General features: G+C 43.1%; 1 protein-coding gene across 3 annotated transcripts in view; it reads left to right on the forward strand.

Annotated features, from left to right (window-relative positions):
- GSAP (gamma-secretase activating protein) overlaps positions 1-22,193 on the forward strand; it is a 73,385-nt gene that overhangs the window by 38,802 nt on the left and 12,390 nt on the right. For all 3 annotated transcript variants that reach the window (XM_090041932.1, XM_090041933.1, XM_090041934.1), the window contains 8 exons: positions 30-83; positions 5,522-5,650; positions 6,078-6,133; positions 6,571-6,602; positions 8,057-8,118; positions 10,460-10,555; positions 20,327-20,397; positions 20,945-21,039. In XM_090041932.1, coding sequence (XP_089898058.1) covers positions 30-83; positions 5,522-5,650; positions 6,078-6,133; positions 6,571-6,602; positions 8,057-8,118; positions 10,460-10,555; positions 20,327-20,397; positions 20,945-21,039 — 595 coding nt within the window. The remainder of the gene's footprint in view (positions 1-29; positions 84-5,521; positions 5,651-6,077; positions 6,134-6,570; positions 6,603-8,056; positions 8,119-10,459; positions 10,556-20,326; positions 20,398-20,944; positions 21,040-22,193) is intronic.

Raw genomic sequence — 22,193 nt, forward strand, 5'->3', positions numbered from 1 at the left:
TAGTCATTAACCGTCATCTTTATTTACAGGTTGTTCCTGGAATAGCATGCACAACAGATCTTATTTCTCTGCCCATATTAAAGGTAAGTCTCCATGGAAAAGGTGTTTCTATTAGTAAATAGGGGAGTAGTTCATTTTTGTTTTCTTTTGTACTTGGTGCATGTGTTACCTGAACATAAGGATGATGAAGAATTGTTTAGTCCAAGAGACTTGTGCATTTATTATCTTAGAGATATAGCTTATCTCCTCAAGGTTTAAACTGTTCAGAATTGTAATGAGCATTAGCTGTCTAGCCTAGCTCATCGGAGGCAGACTCTCCAGTGTTCAGCAAATATCAGATGGGACATAGCCTTGTCTTAATAACAGATGCTTAGCCTGCCAACACATCTCCAGTGCTCAGCACCCCCCACAACAAACCCGTTAGAATCTACAGATCCTACACATGCCATTCTGAAAATGTGATATAGCTGATCCAATGGACCATATGCCCTCATGGTTATGAAGTGGGTGAAACTAAACAGAAACTACACATCTGAATGAACTCTTATAGGAGAGAGAGGATGAAATCTTACAGGAGAAAAAGGACAGATGTATGCAGACATCAGTAGGAGCACATTTTTTCACAGAAAACAATTCGCTTTCTGTTTTCATTCTTAAGGGAAAACATTCAAACACCTTCAACACTGAGAACCAAGGACTGAACAGTGACGTTGACTTTGACACACTGGGTGTATCTACATGTGCCATTAAAGCACTGTGATAAACTCTGATGCAGTTGGCACCAGAGAGTCAGCTACTTGCAGGTGTAGCAGCTATATGTGCGCCCAGGACTGCAACAGTTTGAGCAGTCTTTTGACCATGGCATCCTGTGCATATACCAGTGTGATGGTTCTGGCTGTGCTCTTCAGAAGGAGTGGCTGTTTTAGGTTTAAACCAATTAAATATGTTCATACAGAGATGCAGAAAGAAACATACCTGTTGGTGAACAGAATATGTTTTTTAGGGGTGAAGGGATCCCTCACTCTGATAGGAGTCCCTCTACTTGCCATGGAAACTTAGATTGATAGTTCCTCTGTCTTCTGTCCCAAAAATTACCCCAGCTGAAGTATTTTATTGAGTGGAGAGCATGTGACAGGTGGGAAGAACAAGACCCAAAGGGCCTTTCAAGTAAATAGTAAGATGTATACAGAACGTTATGGAGTACCAGGTTGAAGAATAACAGAGGAACCAGGTTTAAACAGCCGATGACTCAGAATACGAGTGAGGTGGCATCCTGTCGGGGCTACATTCTGCGTATTTGAGAATATTTTCTGATGGAATGATTTTAAGGAGACAGAAACCCCTTTGCCTCTTCCGTTCCCTAAGTACTCAGAACTAGTTTGTAACACTTTAGTCTCAATTGACTTTTAGGTTCTGTTTTCCCCTCCCTGCCTCCAGATTTAATTCTGTGCTATCATATCATTGCTGGGGGGGTTTTCTCCTGATTTATGCCAGGATGACTGGAGAGTCTGGCTTCAACTGCTTGACATTTGTTTTCACTAGGAGATGAGGGCACATCTTAAGATCAGGACTTAAAAGAGAACTTTTATCTCCATATGATTCATGTAATGCACTGAGGTCAGATTTAGAAAGCTGTTTTAATTTGTCTGAAATTAAACTTGAAGGCTCTGGGAGCAAGGGCCTTTAGCAATACAGTTCCTGATGGCAGAACTCATTTCCTATTTCTGTCTGAAACAGATTGAGAAGGTCAAAGTTAAATGAAAGACACCTATTTCCTGTTGCTTTGGTCTGGAAAGTGCCTTAGTTTTGAGTGAGAGTCTGAGGTATAAATGCTACAGGCCAGGCTCAGTGCTATGGTCTGGCTGCTTTCTACTGCTCTATGATGCAAAAGTTCCATAAGCCCAGTTAACTAGGCCAGTTAATGGGGTTTCATCTGGCTTGCACTGTCACCTTCACAAAGCAGCCAAATGTTTCCAGAGAATCTGTGTGGGGTCTTCACAGAGATAAGTTGGTGCCCTGATAGGTTTACAGGAAAAAGACCCAGGCCAACAAAATGCTGAATGCCTTTGTGAGAGGCTGAGTGCTTTCAGCTTCAAGGAATCGGGACTTAATGGCAGAAGTGATGTCTTTTATTAGACCAACTAGATATTTGCAAGAAAATGTATTTATTTACAAGCTTTTGGGCACAGTCGCTCTTCCTCAGGCATAGAAGAATGAAAAGATTGTAAAATTTCTCCTAGGTGGAAATTTAAAATTCATATTTGCATTCTCCTGTGCCTGAAGAAAGTTAAGTGTGCCTGAAAGCTTGCAATTAAAGATTTTTGTTGTTGTTGTTGCAAATATCTAGTTGGTCTAATAAAAGATAACACCTCTGCCATGAGTTCTGATTCCTTTTGCCTGTAGACCAATATGGCTACAACCTGTATCCCTTCAGCTTCAAGGTAATTCACTCACAGTTGCTGCACACAGTAGGAATTGTCCTGAAATAAAACAGCTAAGGAGGAGATAACAAACACAGGCTTTGGGCAGAGGATCATTAGAAGGGCCAGTGTCACAACTCTAAGTAATTATGGAGTCGGCTTTGTGGTCAGCAGAGACCTGATTTGATCCATTATTCTAAAAAAATGAATCTCCTTTTGGTCACTTGAGTTTCACTTTGTCAAAAAGAGTAGAATTATGTTCAGGATTGGGAGCTTAACTGGAGGAAGGGTCTGAAGAATAGTGAAGAAGAGAAGGAAGACTTGTCATGGAAGCTGGCACGAGAAAGGCAGCCTCTTGTATAGTATGATAGGTGACACTGCATGAGCTGCCAAGGGGTTAAGTGTTGAGCTTTGATTATATATCTGCATAGTGCATCAAGTGCACTCGGCATCTCTTCAGTAGCACATAGCTGCATTATCCCCATTTAGGATGGGAAATGAAGAGGAACAATGGATAAGTACTACCTAATGCCACTACTTTTGTAAAAAGCTCAATGATATCTTTAAGTGGTGATGAGTCCTTTGGTTTAAATTCTCATCTGATTCTCCAGTAGTATTATCTCTTAATGCAGTGCTGGGAAATTAATTTCTTACTGCCTGACCATATAAGGCCACCTGCATAATAAACACTGCTCCCTGATGCACTTGGTGACCTCTCCTCCAGGCTCTCAACCTGCTTACTTTTTGTGATCTCCAGGCCATAGAAAATTGGATTTAGTTCATGATTGTCTTTTACTTTAACAAGCTGATTTCTTAAATGCAGGGTTTTGTTTTCAATGACGTTTACTTGCAGTTCTAAAACAGTATGTTTTCTGTTGTGACAAACCCTTTCCACACGCATCTTTGCCCTATCTCAAACAGCCTTTTTCTGTGGCCTGAAGGGACCTCCAAAAGGATCTTTCATGATCCTACAGACCTTCTGCAGGTGTAACAATTTAAACTGACCACTAGATGTCACCCTGGTCCTACACTTTTTTTCACCTTTTAAGTGCATAACTTCATCCTAGATCTATAGTTTCCTTAATCTGTCAATTCAGTTTGTTCACATGTTAAATTGAAATTACAGTCACACTTTGAAGGAAAGCTGCTTAGGGAAATAAGGGCCTGGTACTTGGGGAGGTAAGAAAGTGACTCTGAGACTGGCATGTTTGATTCAGGTAGATCTCTTTAGATGTTGTCATGCTGGAAGGAAGAAGCTACCTGTTGGTCTAGTGCAAACCCAAGGATGAAAGTGATGGCTTGATTTTATGCGACTGGCTCTTCCAATGATCCTCTGCTCAGAATTCAGGATTTTACCAGATCTCTTGTGGTCTGGGAGGATGTCAGTTATTTGGGATTTATATCCTTGGGAAAGAGGGAGGATTTCTCATCTCCTTTCGTTCTCCATTGTAGAATGCTGTTCCTGTTTCTTCTTTACCTCACTGTATGATCTTCTCTGACGAAGCTGTTTTTGTTTTTACAAATTATCTAAGCATTTTAACAAAATATATCTAGTATATCAAAATAACATCTAATAATTTGGTTACATCAATCACTACTACTACTACTACTACTACTACTACTACTACTACTACTTTTAAGATAAAGTTATGATATGGCATGTATAGATTATTTAATGTATGGTCTTCCCTTATCTCCTTTTAGACCTTGTGCTTTGTTTAATTATGTTTCATGGTTTTCTTGACTTCCTCACCAAGTTAGTTGTCATATTTGCCAAGGTTAACACTGCAGTTACTCAGAAACATGTCTTGAGCCTTCCACTGAGCAACACATCTGCAGCTTAGCCTAGTTCCCTTGAAAATGGCCAAGGCTGGCAACAGGTGTTCAGTCCTTTTTGTTTCCAGCTTTTCATTGATCTAAACTAGGCTTAAAACTGTATTTTTTTGCCATTACTTTTTTCCCACTACTATAGCTACCCCATGTGTTGACACAGGGAGGGAAGTGGTTTGTGTCAGAGGTGTCAAATAGTTTGACCCCCAGGGCTAAATGCAGACCACAGGGCTACTTGTGGCCTGGACTGGACCACTTTCCAGCATTGGAGCAAGTGATGGTAGAGTGAGGGGCATTGGGGAGTGGTGGGAGTTAACACACCTGTCACTTGTCCTGCTGCTGCTAAAATATGTCCCTAGGAGGGCACCATATCCTTAATTCATTTTGCCCCCAAATTCCCTGCACCTCCAAGAAGTTCCATGGGCTGGATCCAGCCCATAGGCTATGTATGACACCTCTGGTCTATATGATATTGAACTGAAATGCGGATGGGTAGGTAAGGGGTAATCCACACTGTGGAACTGCTTGAGTTTGTTGGCAACTTCACTGTGGCCTACTGAATGAAATGAAAAAAAAATACAAAACAAAACTGGTTAGAGGGAGGACTGGACAAAAAAAAAAATCTGCCTGAGCAACGTATAGGCCAAAAACCTGTCTACATCCTGCGAACTGTTGCCAAGTTGGTGGCTAGAAAAATGGATGGAGATGGGTATCCTAAAGATGAGTAGTAAAGTTAAGTTTTGGAGGGGGGAGTTCTGTTTTTGGGGGCGGGGCAGGGTGTTTCATACCAGAAATGAGCACCTTTAACCTTGTGTGTCCTTTCCAGTACTGAACATGCTGATGAGCCCTAATAAAATAATAGCCTCAAATTTCTATTTAAGAAAACTAGACACAGCGTAAAAAGACAGCTTGGGAAAACCAGTACATTTTCCTCCTTTTAACTTTGATTTTTAGGTCACTGTAAATACTAAAGATTTGAAAATCATTATGGTAAAGCTTGTTCTGGGTTACACATTTTGTTACACAGACTTCACAAACAAGCAAGTCTATTACTGTATTTTGAGAAGGGTTTGGGTGCTTGTTCTACTCTGGAATAATTGCCACATAAAGAACATAGATTAAAATTAGGACATATTAGAAAGAAAAGACCAACAGTACTAACATTGTTATTGTCTTTGTCATTGTTCTCCCATGTCATTTAAATGGTAGGTTAGATGCTTATTTCAGTGATGGTGCAGCTTGTATTCACCATTTCATATATGTAATTGTAGGTGCAAAACTGTAAAGGCTTCTGGGAAAAATTAAATTTGTACCTGGAGAATGTGAAGTATGCTGAGCCGCAATTGCATTACAACAATAATGTGCTCCGGAGGGAATGGTATAAGCTGCTTTCAGAAGAGGTAAAATAAAAAAGTCTAAAAAACTATCTGATAGACTGTCCATCTAATAGGCTTACATTCTGTGGTGAGTAATATGAACCCAGAAGAATTGAGTTTTTAGTAAGATGGGTTCAACCACTGATGGAAATGGGGTATTTCTTGAAGGGGAGCCCCCAGCATTGAAATGAAAAGTAAATCATTGCAGTTTTGGTGGGCTTATATAAGAAGCTATGTTCCACAGCCTGCCCCTGCCCAGGAACTTGGATTTCTACTACTGTAAATGCTGTGCAGCTTCTTGAATTTTACCCATTGTGGGTTTTACGTTGAAAAGTGCTTAACACCCCAGTTCTACTTTATACCATTAGAAAGAAAAGTCAGCTCTACTTCTCATCAGTCTTTGATTTGGCAGACTTGTAATTGCTCTGCAAACTTTCTTTTCAATTCACAGAAGGAGGGAAGAGGAGCCCCTGTATATTTGAAAAATATTTTTGAAAATGCAAGAAAGTAAGCAAACTTTTTGTTAACGTTACCCTTCTTTATTTTGCTGAGAATAATTGCTGGATTTAAATATCATGTCAAACTTGGCTGCATCTTGTTGCTATCAGGTAGTTAGTTTATTTAAAGCAGTTTATTAGAGATCATTTATGTGTCTGTCATAGGATGATGTCAGTAATGACACTGGGGCCACTGGGGAGTCTAGTCTTTGGGCCTAAGGAATGAATGTTACAAAAAAAGAGTTTTGATTTCCTTTTTTAATTAAAAATGTAATTAATTTCATGCCACTTTTCTTAACTACAATGAGATGATATACTCCATAGATGTAATGACACTTTCTGCATTTTAAATCTTAGTTTAATGTGAGAAATCAAGGAATAGTGCAACTTTTTAACGTGTGTTTCTAAGAAACAGTTTTTAAAGTGGCCTTTTTTTCCTTTGTCTAGGGTGCTGTCCAACCTGGATACCTGGAACGTGGGTAAGGAAAATAGGCATTGGCATAACTTTTAGCTGGCTAGGATGCTGAAATGTTTGTATCTATTAAAATATATACATATATTTGTGTGTGTGTGTGTGTGTGTGTGTACTAGCCAATTACCTATCAAGATTGATGGCAGGGGCAGGGAGTGGACAGTGATGGAGTCCCAGGTCTGCGGGCCTTGCCCCCCCTCCCCCAATCCAGGCCTGCTCCCCCCTTCCCTCCTGTTGCTTGAGGTCCATTGTCACCACCTGCAGGGAGCAGAGCGGGGGGGGGGGGGCAATGTGAGTGGCACTGGCCTTGCCCCTCCCCTTCCATCCACTCTGTTGCTGCTGCCTCCAGGGAGCAGGGTGGGGGCGAGGCCAGCACAGCTAACCCCGCCGCTCCATCCCCTGTGTGTCTGCCATCATGGCGGTGCTCTGCTGTGCTGCTTCCTCCTGTCCGAATGCTGTATTTGCACTCTGATTTGGCTGTTTCAGTCGGCTGGTCAGCGTGTGCATAAAGTGTTTTGGACAGAAAGACAGACAGATTAAGGCTTTTATAATAATAGAATTATATATATATAAAAAAATAAAAAATCTGTGTGTGTACATATACATCTGTGTGTGTGTGTGTGGATACATGGAGAGAGAGGTGTGTGTGTATATAGATATATCTATGTGTGTATAGATATATATAGATTATAGGAAAAAGCCTCTTGAAAACTGTTGGCTCATTTCTGGGAGACATCAAGTGCCTTCAGTCAATTAGAAAGGAGACAGGAATTTTTTTCAGGGGAGGCACTTTCTTTCGTCTCAAAAGACGGGAGGAACCTGTAAGGAGATAATACACCAAATTCGGTTATGTTTCTACTCAGGGCTGTATCTGTCTTTTTCTGTTTCATCATCTCTTCCATACTTTTAAAAGGAATGCTCTAAAATATTTAGATTTGCAAACTGCTTACTGAAGTAACTGAAATAGCCAGGCCAAGGAATCCTGTACAACTGTGGGAGGGGTGGATTCGCTGCATAGCTGCTTTGCTTTTAGGCAGTTGCCTAGAAAACCCTCCCAAATCCTTTCAGTCCTTGTGAGCTGAAAATGTCAAGTTGTAAATAGTGTGTGTTTTGTATTCTTGTTACCACTGGGTTCTTTGGGCTTGCTGGCTCTAAAGGGCTTATGGTGAGAGGTTTTTTTTTTTTCTTGGTGACTGAGGGGAAAGAAGCTGAAGACAGACATTTACTTATTGTGTGGCAATTGTAAGGGGGAATGGGAAAAGGTGGCCCAGCTCCTCTCAGGTGCCTCCATGTTGCTATAGCAGTAACGCTCTCTAGTTCTGTTCCTTTTTTTATAATTCTTTAGCATGAAAGCACTGCAGCCTCTGCTTGTTTTCTCTTGTTTCTGAGCTTTCTTGGAGTTGCTTGAAGATCTTTCTAACTAAAGAAACATGCATTTGAATGACACTTTATCTGTTTCAGAGGAAAGGCTCGTTCCTTTCTTCCAAGAGGAAGACTGCCAGCAACAATTGCTAATGGGACTGGTACGTATTGCATTTTGTGTGCCAGGAGATGCACAACTTTAATAAGCATGAAGCATAACTTTACATTTTATTTTTATATTCTTTCTTCCTAAGCCATTGTATTCTATGCTTCTCTGGCAGTTTATTTAAGTTTACTGGTGGGAAGAATATAAATGGGCAGGACATGGAGCCATAGAGAGATTTTTTGATTTCTGTCTTCCAGGTCAGGTTATAAAAGCCACAGATGGACAGGAAAAGGGAGGGGAGACAGTTACTCCCTCCACTCTACCTTTTCTTTTCTGCTATATTCATGCCTAAATGCAGTTTTTTTCCATTCTCATGTGGCTCTATCCTATATTCTAAACAACTGCCTAATTTATTTTCAGTATTTAACTTCCTTTTAAACATTTCTCCATACCCTCCTGCCTCCCCATGGTTAGCTGATTTTTCAAAGAAAGAATTGGTAAGATTCCCTATGATCTCCTTTAATCCTCCCTATTTTCCCTCAACTTAACTCTGAGTGCTTGCTCTCATGCTCTATACCTCATCCATAATCTCTCCAAATCTATTGTAGAGCTGCCCTCTCTTTTTACAGCATTTTCATCTTCTTTCTCTTTGCTTACAGCCACAGTCCTGTGCGATCTCTCTTCTTTTCGCACATCTTGGATACCTAGGACTGGATATATTGCTGTCACCTTAAAGTCAGCAAGGCTAATAACTAATTTTTCATCTTGCATTTGAAATCTCCTCTTTTTGCATTTTTTTTTTTTATCACCACCTCCCCTGTGGAATTTGTCTGCATGCACATGTTCAAATGACCTGGGAGAATTCTCCCAGATCTCTCTTTCTGGCAGGAAAACTTACCCAGAGACCCCTGAACAGACTTTTGAATTATCAAGCTGTTGCGCAGCCATGGGGACCTTGTGCACACATCAGTCTGCCCTGCAGGCTCCCGAGTCTTCATGATGACAGCAATGCACAGGGCAGTTGTGATTGGCTGACCCAGGCTGCCTTGCAGTCTGTGTCTCCCTGCAGCACAATGAGGGGGTTGTGAAGGGGGCTCCCGTGTTGGCTGGAGCAGAAGAATCCAGGCCAAGTGCCACACTCTTTCCCTGAGCTGTGTGAAAGGGGGAGACAAGGAGCTAGGTGCAAAGCATGCTGGAGTGCTGGAGGACTGTGCAACTTCTCTTAGAAAGTGCATGTACAGAAGTTCACTTTCCCAGGAGCTATTTAACTCTGGTTGTGCCTGGATTATTTTTTCCTGGAGCAGCCATATTTGCTGTAGGAGAAATATCATGAATGTCTGCATACTTGTGGTTTCAACTGGGAGAGCAGCAACTTTCCTAGGAAAAACTGAATGCCAGTATGTGGTCTAAGGCTTATATTTTGCTTTTCTGCATGTTCCCCTCCCCTCTTTCTTGCCACTGTTTTTTGCACAACTTCTTCCAAGATCCATCCACTTACCTGTCCATACAGCCAAGACCAATGTAGACTCCCATCATCTTCCTCCTGTTCCTTCTGTATCTTTATTGCACTTCCTGTTCCACTATTGCATTGCATTTTCATTAGTTTGTAAGCTGCTTGTGTCAGGAATTTGTTGGGTACTCAGTGCATCTCTGGGAAACATTGGAAATAATCCCAGGAGGTTTATGTTATGGTTCAGGAAGGAATTGGTATAGGCAACAGAAGCTGCATGATGTCAGGAGTATGTTAGGAGGTCTTTCCAAACAGCATAATCGGGAGATACAAGCTACATAGTAAACTAACTTGTTCATATCTCCCCTTACATTAAGTTTTCTCTCAAGTTTCACTAAAGCGAAACTTTTTTACTCAAAGGTAATAGTTTTCTCTGCCATTACTATGGGTTTTATCATTTCTTCACAGTAAAATTTCCCAGGACTCATTTCAGTATAATACTACTAAAGTTGAATGCTGAGAATTGGTCTCTTTCAGAATCTTCTCTTCTTCCAAATGTATTGCCTAGGACTCTAGCCACAAATTATAATATGTAACAGTGTAACTTGTCAGGATGTCAGGAGCATGGGGAAGGGGTTAGTAGTGTAACTTATTTCCTTTACAGAAATTCAGATTAAAAGGTGTTTTTTCAGGTCATGAACAGTGAAAGGCATGGAAACGCTCATTGTTTCATTTAGCTGGACCCACACTAAGTCATAATTTTTAAATGTCTGAACTTGCTATTTACATCAGTGAGAATATGTAGTAGCTTACAACCTCAAAGTGAACTGCACTTCCTGTGGACAGAATATTGTTGTGCTAATTAATGTAAATCAAGCCTTGCACCTGCTTTAACAAATTTTGTTTGAGAAAGCAGAAAGACTTAAAGATTGGCTTCCTTTTCTAGATGGTTGCTCAATTGAAAGATCACCTCATGAGGCATCTACAGTATGTAGGAAAAAAGAAGATTGATCAGATTGTTGTGGATTATGTTTCAAACCTGGTTAGTGGCTGTTTTTTCTTAATTTTGCCAAACCTGAATTACCACTGTTAATTGTGGGGGTGGGTAAATGTGTGCACATGCATATGTATGCATGTGCCAGGTGTTTTTTTGAAGATGGTCTTCTCTGAGTCATTCACAAAGCTGAACACACTTTGCTTAAATAATAAGCACCTGTTATTTACTTTTGTTAGTAAGCTTCATTCCATACTGAAAGACAACTGCTCACATTGCACTTACCAGCTTTTGTGGTGTGAGAGTATCAAGTCATCTCAAAACTAGTAAAATGTATTAATTTAATTTCCTGTGAACTATTGTTACTATATAAGTCAGTAGCTGAGTGCTGATTATCTCTGCAGGGAAAACATAGAAGAGAAATAAAATTATTTATTTCATTTTCATACACTGGAGCTGAATTCTGCTCTCTTGCTGATGCTAAATGTATTGATTTTTAATGGGAGTTTCACAGATGTAACAGAATTTTCCCATCACAACTAATGAATACACCTCCTTAGGGCATGTGTAGAGGAAACGTGGGGCATGTGTGCACGACACTTGAAAGCGGGGTAAATGCTTTTGCACCGCTTTAATGGTGTTGGTGTTTGAACGTCGGCGGCGTATTGAGCATTAATTAATTATTTCGGTGGTGTAATGCACCTTAAGTTACTTTGGGGCACAGCAAACTAAAACATCTCTGAGAAGTTTGTTTGCTGCCCTGCAGCTGCGGAGTAAAGCACTGAGCTCCGTGGGGCTCAGGGACTGTGCAGGCAGCTTGGCAGCAGCTTGGGAAGACAGGAGCCTGCCTGCCTGCATGAGCTGCATGGGGACCTGGTCCTTCTCTCTGTGGCTGTAGTGCCCCCTGGGACTGCCCAAGCCGGGTGCCACATGGGGGTGGGGTGCTGCTGCCACGGAGGGAAGCACCAGCCCCCCTTCGCCCCCTGCAACCCGGGGACCTCTCTACCCGCCAGCAGCTCACCCTCCCCTCCCTGCCACCGGAGAGGCAGGTAAGACATGGGTGTACACAACATTGGGGTTTACTTCGCCCTAAATTGAAGTGGTATTTTAAAAAAACCCACCACTTCAATTTAGGGCCCCTGTTTCATCTACACATGCCCTTAGATACTTGTATAAGAATGTATTTTCTAAATTTCAGTTTTTTTCAGTATGCTGTAATGTGAGAGAAACTTAAACTTAACCTGTATCTGTTTCAAATGCACAGAAAAGCATGTACTTTTTTGCTTTGGGGCTCAGTTCTGTATGTTATCTGAAGTTAGGAGTTTTAGAGGAGTCGGTAGCACCATAGGTGGAAGACTTGCAGAATCAGTCTGTACTAGCTTTATTATTAGGAGTCTCTTCAATCCGTGGCTTCACAGAAACTATGAAATCCAGGATTGTCCACAAAATCAACTTAAAAACCTTAATAAAAATAAAAACTCTCACTGCCACATCCTGGCCTTACAACCTGCCCATTGGGGAAGGTGCCAGTTGGTGGGGTGGCACAAAAGGCAGAAGATGAGATAGCAGCCGCCCCTTGTCCATCTCTCCTCCTCCCATCAGGGCCTCTCTGACAATCAGCAGTGAGGGTGGGCTCATATGAAGAGCAGTCAGCAAACAAGGTGGTGGCTGCTGCCGCCATCCCTCCTCCCCCGCTGGGGCCTCTCCACCAGTTAACACCGGGGGTGGGGCTGGTGGAGCAGAATTGGGAATTATCTGTGAAATTTGCTGTTTATGCTGCAGCCAACCCATGAAAATCGTTTAGTTTCACTGCAATTTATATAGGTCCCTATTTGTTACGAATGTTGACTACAACAATGATAGGATTTGAGTCGGACAAATTTAGCCCGTGTAGCTTCTGGTCCCAGGCTTCGTGTTTTGTGGAAGACATCTGCTTCCAGAAGGCATCTGAGCTATTCAATCCCAGCTCAGGTAGGAAGTCTCATACTTCCTCAGGCTACCTGAATTCAGTGGTCCACATCACTCAGAATTTCTCCACTAAATAAACCTACCCAGTTGTTTAATCATGGCTTGTTGTTTAGTAAGCAGTACCTGTTTTTATATTCATGTTACCAGGATGAGACTAAAACTAGTGACTGATAAAACAAGAACAGTGAGACTTGCTGCTGTATAAAGGCTTACTATTTAAAACCAATGCTTAAAAGAGGCAGAAGGTTGCCAAGTTTTTTTCTAATTTTTTTCCTCGTTTGTTTTCTCTTTAGTATAAATCAAGATAAGAATCTGTCGGTATAAGAAAGCTTATTTGGCCCTATTCCACCAGCATTTCCTGGCAAAATGGATAATTTTAGAATATGCCTTTAAAAAAAAATAGAAAACCTTCCTCCTCCCCACACTTAATTAAAAAAACCTGACTAGTTCTGCCTAACTTCACCAAAAGCAGGAATTGTCTTCATGTGCAACTTATAGACTTCCATTCCTATAGGTGCCTTAGGGCTGTTTTAAACAGACCATACAAACTGCTTGTGGCTTACACATCTAACTAGATTCTTTTTATAGCTTGGCTTGGGGAGCCCCTTGTCTCTCTAAATTCATAACATTTTAAACTTTCGCCATAGGCAGTTGGTAGGGGGCATATGGTGGCTGACACTGATGCTGTCAGTAGGGCTGGTGTCCCCCCGACGGCCCATCAGCAGCTTCTGCGGGTGTACCCCCAGATTCAGGAGGCACTAGTCACTCATGACCTTCCCCTTTTTCAACCAAGAGACCATGATCAACCCTCAGTATTGCTCATGGACAGCACAGAATCATAGAAAAATAAGGCTGGAAAGCTTCTAGTTCAACCCCTTGCTCAAGGTAGAAATGCCCCTGTATAAATTATCCTTCCTGAGTGTTTGTCTACCCTGTGCTAAAATGTCGGTGTTGGTAATCTGTTCCAGTGCTTAAGCTTCATATTTAGAAAGTTCTTCATAATGTCCACGCACCCTGACCATCATACTTCGAATTGAAAAGTATGGGTGAGTCTGTGGTGGGCTTGATCTGTCATAGGCTTGTGACATACCAGTGGTCTACAAATCAGTTTGAGAACTACTGCTTTATCCTACAGGTTGGTGAAGTTGCCTGGAACAGGTAGTACTTGGCACTCTTAACAGATTGCATTAATGTAAATTTACTAGTGTTTTGAGAACTAGTGAAATGGATCCAAAAAACAAAACAGCCCCAGAGGTGCACCACATCCAGCTGTCCAGTCCTATTGTGGTTAAGGCACACCAAGTTATGTAGCCAGCAGTACACAAGGGAGTGATGAATTGCATCCAGCCACCTTTTGAGTTCCCAGCTCAAACAGGCAGATTGCCTTTAACAATTGGTTTCATATAGGTGGTCTTTGGCGTGAGTCTGGAGTAAGACTTGAACTCTTATCTCTAGGTTTATGAGGAAACACCTGAATCACTCTGCTCCTGCATCTCAACTAAAAGAGCAAGAGGTAGTTGGCCACTATAGTATGAAGTCAGGCAGAAAGGAGGGCCTGCTGGCATCTTAGATGCAGAGCTTGAGGCATGAGCTTTTGTAAATGACCCTTTTGTCAGACAGTAACCTACAACAGCTCGTTACTCTCAAAGGTGCCCCTGTTTTCTCCCTAGTGAAAAGGAAAGGACTTGTCTTTCCTGGACTGTCTTAATAGTATTATTTTTGTTTTCTACAGTAGTGGCAAATGGCCCATCAAGAATAGGACTGAGAACTTCTTTATATTGGGGCTGCACAGACTCAGAGTAGCAGACAGTTCCAGCATTGAAGAGATTAAGGATCTTGTTGGGTGTTACCCTTGGCACCAGTTAAACACTTAAAATGTTTGCATGTGGGGGCTAAACTCATGCCAAGGGCTCTCTGATTGGCTGAAAGTTATGCCTCTTTGGGCAAGAATTTTTGGATCTCAGCCCTGGGATCACAAGGGAGCAGTCACAGGTAATTTTTGGGTCTCACTCCCAGTTTAAAAGTCTGGTGGGATCCTACGAGCATATTAAGCATTGCCTTGCAACTGTGCAGAAAGCTTTCTAAGACACATCAATGCTTAAAATGTTTTATGTTTAGATCATACTAAGTGTAACAAAGCCCTAAGTGTAAATAAGAGAGAGAGACCAGAAGGGGAAAGACCTAACAGGTGAGCCTAGTCAACAGCAAGCATCACACTACTTCCACAATTCTGGGGGAGTGGGTTTGGTTGGGAAGGGGTTGGCTAAGTGTAAGGAAGAGTGAAGGAGATTGTGGAGGAGGAAAGCTCTGGTGAGGAGACCATGAGAGAGAGGGTTGGGACATGAAGCCAACTGGTGCAGGGCAAGGAAGGTTCAGTGAAACTAGGAACTTCTTTGAAAGTCCCTGCTGTGGCTGGGAGCTCGTTTTGCCCTTTATGGGCATTGAAGGCACCAACTGGGGAGGACCCAGCTGGACCTCATTTTATCCCTTTTCTCCCTCTGTGGCAGTCCCTGCTTTGGCTGCTTCAGCTGGTGATTCTGCAAAAATAATTTAGAAGATCGTCCATAACTTCTGGTGACTTCAGTAGAATCTGAGGATCCTCAGTGCTGAGAAGCAGGGCTAAATATTCAAGAGACCTAGACATTTGAAAACATTAGCCCAGGTCCCTGGAGCCTGCACTGGCCAAACCTATTTCAATATTGTTGCTATTTACTCAAATCGGTATTTCTCCAGCTCTGTTTTAAGAGTTGCAAGAGAAGAGGCTTCCTCAAGGCTATTCAACTTCTGAGCATCCAGAGGCTGCACCAGCAGGGGCTGCATAGCTTGGAGGCTTCACTAATGTGAGCCACAGGCCCCCAGCCCGCACCCCCTTGCAGGCAACCATGCCTACCTGCACACGCTGCTGCACCATGCAGGTAGCTCCCACCTCAGCTCCTTTGCTGCATTGGCAGCAGGCTTCCTTGGTGAATCATCCTGCTCTCTGGGGACAGGCACAAGAAATGAAAGCTGAGAGACGGAGGGGGTGCCTAGAGCCCCTGGCTGCATGAGCAGCCAGAGAGATAAGGGAGCAGCAGCTGGGCAAGAGCCCAGGGTCTGCACATTAAAGCCTTGCAGGTCACATGCATCCTGCAGGCCGCCAGTTGGGCAGCTGTGCTCTACTTTGCCAATCTCTCATCCCTGTTCTAGCTGCTTGTTACTGAGGGGAGAACTGGCTTTGTGGCTAAAGCCTGGTGTCAAGAGTTCACTTCTCACTTCCACCGCAGGCTCGCTTTGTGACTGAGCAAGCTGCTATGTTCCCCATCCAGAAGGCTAAGATAATGCTTCCTTTCACCCCTGCAGGAGACTAAGCAATCTCCACTGGGGGAGGGAGTGTCTCTTGTTGAATATTTTTATGACCTATCCTAGCAGGGCTTCAAAGTGCTATTGAACAAGCAGCAAATTTAGCTTGGATACTCTCAAAATGATGATGGTTACATTATAAATGACCTTGGTCCCAGTGTTAAGAAGATGAAGGATTTTTACATACGCTTGAGGAAGCTACCTTAAGTGTGTCTTTTGCTTGTCAAACTCTCTCTCAAGTTCTGTCTTTTTCCTTCCCTTTTTCAAATCCGTGTTCTTGTTCCAGTTTGGCATGTTTCTCTGGTAGCCATTCAAGTTTCTCATCCTTACATGGGGCTTGGACATGCAGGATATTTACGCTGGTGTCATTTCCAGAGGGTCCAGAGCAGATGGACCAAAGAGCTTATTCCAGTGTATTAAACAGTAGGCGGCTTTTTCAGGACTTCTCTACTAGGTGGCAGGGCAGCTGGTGACAGTATTTTTCATTTGAGGAAATGATTATCCTGGTATAAGGTGCAAGTGTGGAACACCTACACCAGTATAATTTTACACCCAATGTAGTTCTGCCCCTGATTTTCTTCAGGGACAGTTCTACACCAGACTGAATTAAATTATTCCTGTGTAATCCTAGAACCATAGAAAATGAGTTGAAAGGGACCTCAGGAGGTCGCATCTAGTCCAACCCCCTGCTCAAAGCAGGACCGTCCCTAAAGCCTCCAAGGATGGAGATTCCACAACCTCTCTGGGTAACCAGGGCTTTACTCCCCTCCTTGTGAGAGAGCTTTTCTACTATCTAACCTAAACCCCCCTTGCTGCGACTTGAGACCATTGCTCTTTGTTCTGTCATCTGCCACCACTGGGGACAGCTTGGCTACATCCTGTCTGGAACCACTCTTCAGGTAGCTGAAGGCTAAATCCCCCTTTAGTCTTATCTTCTTCAAACTAAACAAGCACAATTCCCTCAGCCTCTCGTCAGAAGTATTGTGCCCCAGCTCCCTAACCATTTTTGTTGCCCTCCACTGGACTTCTCCAATTTGTTTACATCATTTCTGTAGTGGAGGACCAAAAACTGGACAGAGGACTCCAGTTGTGGCTTCACCAGTGCTGAAAAGACGGGAGGAATCACTTCCCTCAGTCTGCTGGCAGTGTTCCTACTAATGCAGCCCAGTGTGGTGTTAGCCTTCTACACAACAAAGGCACACTGTTGTCTCCTATTCAACTTATTGTCCACTCTAACCCACAGGTCCTTTTCTGCAGAGCTTAGCCAGTTGGTCCCCAGCCAGTACCAGTGCATGGGATTGTTCTGTACTAAGCTCAGGCCTTTGCACTTTGTCCTTATTGAACCTCCTGAGATTTATTTTTGGTCCAGTGCTCCAATTTGTTGAAGTCTCTCTGAATCCTAGCCCTACCCTCCAACGTATCTACTACTACTCCAACCCATCTTCCAGGTCGATGATGAAGATATTAAATAAAAATGGCTCCAAGACCGATTCCCCTGGAGCACTCCATTTGATACCAGCTGCCAACTAGATATCAAGCCATTGATTTACTACCCTTTGAGCCTGACAGTCTATCCAGTTTTCCGTCCACCTTACAGTCCATTCATCCAACCCATACTATCTTAGCTTGCTTGCAAGACTGTTGTGGAAGCTAAGGCATATCACATCTACTGCTCTCCCTACATCCACAGAGCCGGTCCTCTCATCATAAAATGCAATCAGGTTGGTCAGGTATGACTTGCCCTTGGTGAATCCATGCTGACTGTTCCTAATCACCTTCTCCTCCATGTGCTTTGAAATGGATTCCTTGAGGACCTGCTTTACGATTTTTCCAGGGACTGAGGTGAAGCTGACCGGTCGCTAGTTCCCCAGATCCTCCGTCTTTCTGTTCTTTCTGTTCTTAAAGATGGGCATTTTATTTGCCCTTTTTCAGTTATCCAGGACCTCTCCCAATCTCCACAAGTTTCCAGAAATAATCACTATCGGCTCTTCAGTCACATTGGCCAACTCCTTCAGCACACTTGGGCGCATCATGTCCAGCCCCACGGGCTTGTACATGTCCAGCTTTTCTAAATAGTCTCTAACCTATTCCGGCTGCTTACCTTCTCCCCAGACTATGCTGACAAGTGCAGTAGTCTGGGAGCTGACCTTGCCTGTGAAGACTGAGGTGAAAAAAGCCATAGAGTACTTCAGCTTTTTCTACATTATCTGTCACTAGGTTGCCCCTGCCATTTAGTAAGGGACCCACAGTTTCCCTGACCACCTTCTTGTTGCTGACCTGTAGAAACCTTTCTTGTTACCTTTTGTGTCCCTTGCTAGCTGCAACTCCAATTGTGCTTTGGCTTTTATGATTTCATCTCTGTGTGCCCAAGCAATACTTTTATACTCCTCCCTAGTCATTTGTTCAAATTTCCACTTCTAAGCTTTCTTTTTATGTTGTCAGTCACTGAAGCTTTTGCTGTTAAGTCAAGCTGGTTTTGTGCTGTACTTACTAGTCTTCCTGTGCATTGTGATGGTTTGTTTCTGCACCCTCAGTAAGGTTTCCTTAAAATACAACCAACTGTCCTGGACTCCATTCCCCCCTCAGAGTGGTCTCCCAGGGGATCCTGCCCATCAGGATGTGTTCACATAATTTGTCTACTACTTGTTTACACTGGTGTAAAGGCCAGTAACACCTGCATTACAAGTCTAGGCCGATGATCCTCAACCTTTTTAGACTCTAGGAACCTCTCAAAAAATGCAAGCTCTTTGTTTTCACTAATTTTTTGACTACAGAATAATAGTAGAGCAGTCTTGCAAAGAACTTGAAAAGACCACAACCAGTCAAAAAACAAAATGTTTTTAACACTGTGGATTCCTATTTAAAATTTCTGGGTTTATCTCATTAATCATGTTTGCACATCTAACACTGCTAACATTGCACGACACCCTTGAAAGAATCTCAAGGCACCCTGGTTGAGAATCACTGGTCTAGTCTCTCATTTTCAGAGGTAACACTAGCTCCTGATGGAGTCACACAGGAGTTAGCCTCTGATGCTTGCTGGACCAGAAACAAATGGCTGTCTAGGCAGGTGTTCTGGCCCTTGCCTGACAGCTGGAAGCCATGCATTTCCTGGGTAATTAATGGAGAAAAACTGCTCTTCTGGAGTGCTTAAACAGGAATTTTTAATCAAGTCCAAAACAGTTTTGAACTTTTGAATAACTTCTGGTACATTTCCAACCTGTGTAGCTGCTGTGCACTGAAGTTAAAAGCACAAGTGGCAGAAGTACCGCCAGCACGGCAAGGCTGCGTGATAGAGAGGAAAAAGCTAACTTGGTTCTGTGCTTCCAACCGCCCTGGGTTGGGCTCATAATGAGAGATACATGGAGACCCCTGTGGGAAGTGCTATGTGAGACCAGTGCATGAATTCTGTTCCTGTTGGCTTCCATGTTTGTAATGCATCAGGAAGATTGAGGACATAGTGTCTTTGCGTAGCAGAGAGACTGGGAGACAGGATTTAGTCATTTTCTATGTGTGGAAGAGTAGTTGACCTCTCTGTGCTTCATGGTGCCCCTCTGTAAAATGGGGTTATTGCTTAGTTTAGGAGTGCTTGAAGGGATTACTTAAAGACATGGTTTGAACCTTCCTCCTCAGACAAAAGGCATATGGGAAGTGCTAAAGGTATATGGCAGTGTTGTGCTCTGAAGGCTTCTGATTTAATTGTTATTCCAAACAGCCTCACCTGGCAGTCAGGCTCTGGGGAAGAACGAGGGAGATGGCAGCACAGGCTACGCTGAGCATGCCCAGAGGATTCCTTCGGCACTCTCCAAGTGGGCAGGCCAGGTTCTCTTTTTGGCTGCAAGGCTAGAAGGACCCAGAGGTGAATGGGGCTAGAAGTTTCTGCTGGCCAGCAGTTCTGTCCTGTAGGTCAGGCAGGAGGCATAAGAGATATCGTGCAGGTCAGAGATTTTTATTGCAATAGGAAGGGGGTGGAGAGGGGGTTGGAAGTTAGAGAAGAGAAACTGAACTGGGAATTCATGAGACACATTCCTGCCTGAACTTTCCTTCTCCTTGGTAGGTCTGCAACTGGCTGATACCCAGCCTGCGTTCTCCGTGTAGCTTCCCTCATGCAGCAAGCTGAATATGCCTCTGCCTTTTACATTTGCCAGTTGGATTGGGGCCCTTGAGTTCTCTTGTTGCCAAAATGCACAGCCATTAGGAGATTAAGGTTTTACTTGTCTCGTGATCCTGGAGTGCACTCGCATCTGTTTGTGGTCAGAGAGCATGTTTTCAGCTGAGACCTAAGCAGCCCCTAAGCCTGGGCTACTTGCTGGTGCACACTGGAGGAACGCTGGTGGATCAGAGAGTGTGTTGTTTTAGGACTTTCTGGAAAAATGACAGGACAGAACTCCTAGTTAGCAGAGCCTTAACATTGACACGTGGTTATAGTCCAAAATGCTCGCTGAAAGACTAATGGCCCTCTGAACATGAGCTCTTACACATGCCAGGATTTTGTTTTGTTTTTTCTTTTAGCTGGATCTAATGTGTCGGATGATGGAAGCAGTTTGGAGGAAATACAACCTTTACCCCTGCATCTTCTCCTTGTAAGTTTGTTTGTTTTTGCATTTAGCCCCCAGTGAGTTAGATTGTGGCAGAATTCTTGCAGAGAAGTGGTCTCTGGAAATGCTTGTTCCAGAACCCAGCCCCAGGTTGCTGGGTTCATTCATTCTGCCTCTCCCATGACCCTCCCAACTCTCGGTGTCTAACCAGGCTTGGACAGCGATCATGTAGATACCTTTGTAGAGAAGGGGGCTGGCATTCAGCATCACTGAGCTCACATTGATTTCAGCTTGGCTAATTGGCCACTTATCTAGGTAGCTGTTTATAGATGCAGAGTAGGTCTAACTTTAGACACTCAGTTTAGAAAGTTTCATCTCATTGTTTTTAGTATCCTATATGCTGTGGAAAGGGAGGTGCTGGATAGATTTTCTACATCTACATCTCTGAATAAACAAGATGTCCTATCACTTCTCCTTGGTACCCACATTGCATTAATTTAACTGAGCATTACTTCTGCTAGGTTTTGAGGTGAGTGTGGAGTGTGTATGTCCGTTGGTCACCTATACACTGTTACTTTATTATTAAATACAGTGACAAGCAAGGAAATGCAGCAGAGTTTGCAGTATTCCACATCATGAGTCGGATCCTTGAAGCTGCCAATGGGCTGTGCATGCCCCTTCCTCCCGGTAAGTCCTGCAGAGGTGGACAGGTCACTGTTTTATTCCTTGTTTGGGAGCAAGTTTTGATTTGAACTTCTTCAAAGGAAATAACAGTCATGGTACATGCAGCCAAGTTACTTGCAGCTGTCCTGAAATGCATGCAGTGCAGCTGCATCGAGATAAGGCTTTCTTGTTTCACTACAGGTGTTTAGAGGAAGTTAAGTAGCTATTGCAAACTAAGACAACACACCAGAGTTTTTAGAAAAGCTTGAGTCCTGAGTATGCCAACACCATTTCAGCTCTGGGACAAAATGCACCAAAACTATGTTTTTAGACTTTTTCCCTTTTTTTAAAAAAAAATTCAGTAGTTGCCCACAAAGTTGGCCTTTGGTTTCAAGGGCAACAAAGGTAAATCATGTCCAGTAGTAAAGCAAACAGTTTTATGGTGCCCTGCTCATGTTCTTCACTCCTAGTAGAAAAGGCTTGCTTGGGGACAGGGTCATGGCCATGCTGCTTCACATACGTGGCTCCTGCATCCATGCATGTCTCCACTGACTGTAACCAAAGAGTCGGTTCCTACAGAGCAGCTTGCATAATTGAGGCCTACGCTTCCTAATCCAGATTGTCCTGCAATGCTGCAGAGACACCAGGAGATATCAGTTAGTGCAACTTGTGGCCTTTCACAAGGGTCCCCCACCAGGTAACATAGAAACCACTTTTGAAAACTAGCTCTAGCTTTGAAGTATGAATTACAGGTGAAAGGTTCACTCATTGCCAGATTTGTGACCTATCCTTGTGGATCTTAGTTTTTCAATCCTTCTGTGTCCATCAGATGCTTCGTGTCCATCTCTGGGACTGTATTGGGAGCAGCAATCAATTTGTCCTCTGGAAGTACTTTACTTCAACAGAATACCTCTTATGAGACCCTGTCAGGGACTTTAGTCTGGGAATATTCTCAAGACTTCAGCTTCTTAGGCCTTTAGAGTACAATTACACACTAAATACATGATTGTGATTTATAGAGGAGGGAGATCATGACCTTCCCCTGCCCCCATCTCTCCAGTCCCAGACAAACGGATGTTTCAGTTGGGAACACGGGGAGTAAAGGTGGAAAATGATGATCTGATCTAAAAGCAAAAAGATGAAAGTGCTACAAAGCACCTTAAAGCTGATGTCCAATC

This window comes from Crocodylus siamensis, chromosome 4, assembly GCF_052110815.1.
Source record: "Crocodylus siamensis isolate JL-2025a chromosome 4, ASM5211081v1, whole genome shotgun sequence".
NCBI lineage: Eukaryota > Metazoa > Chordata > Crocodylia > Crocodylidae > Crocodylus > Crocodylus siamensis.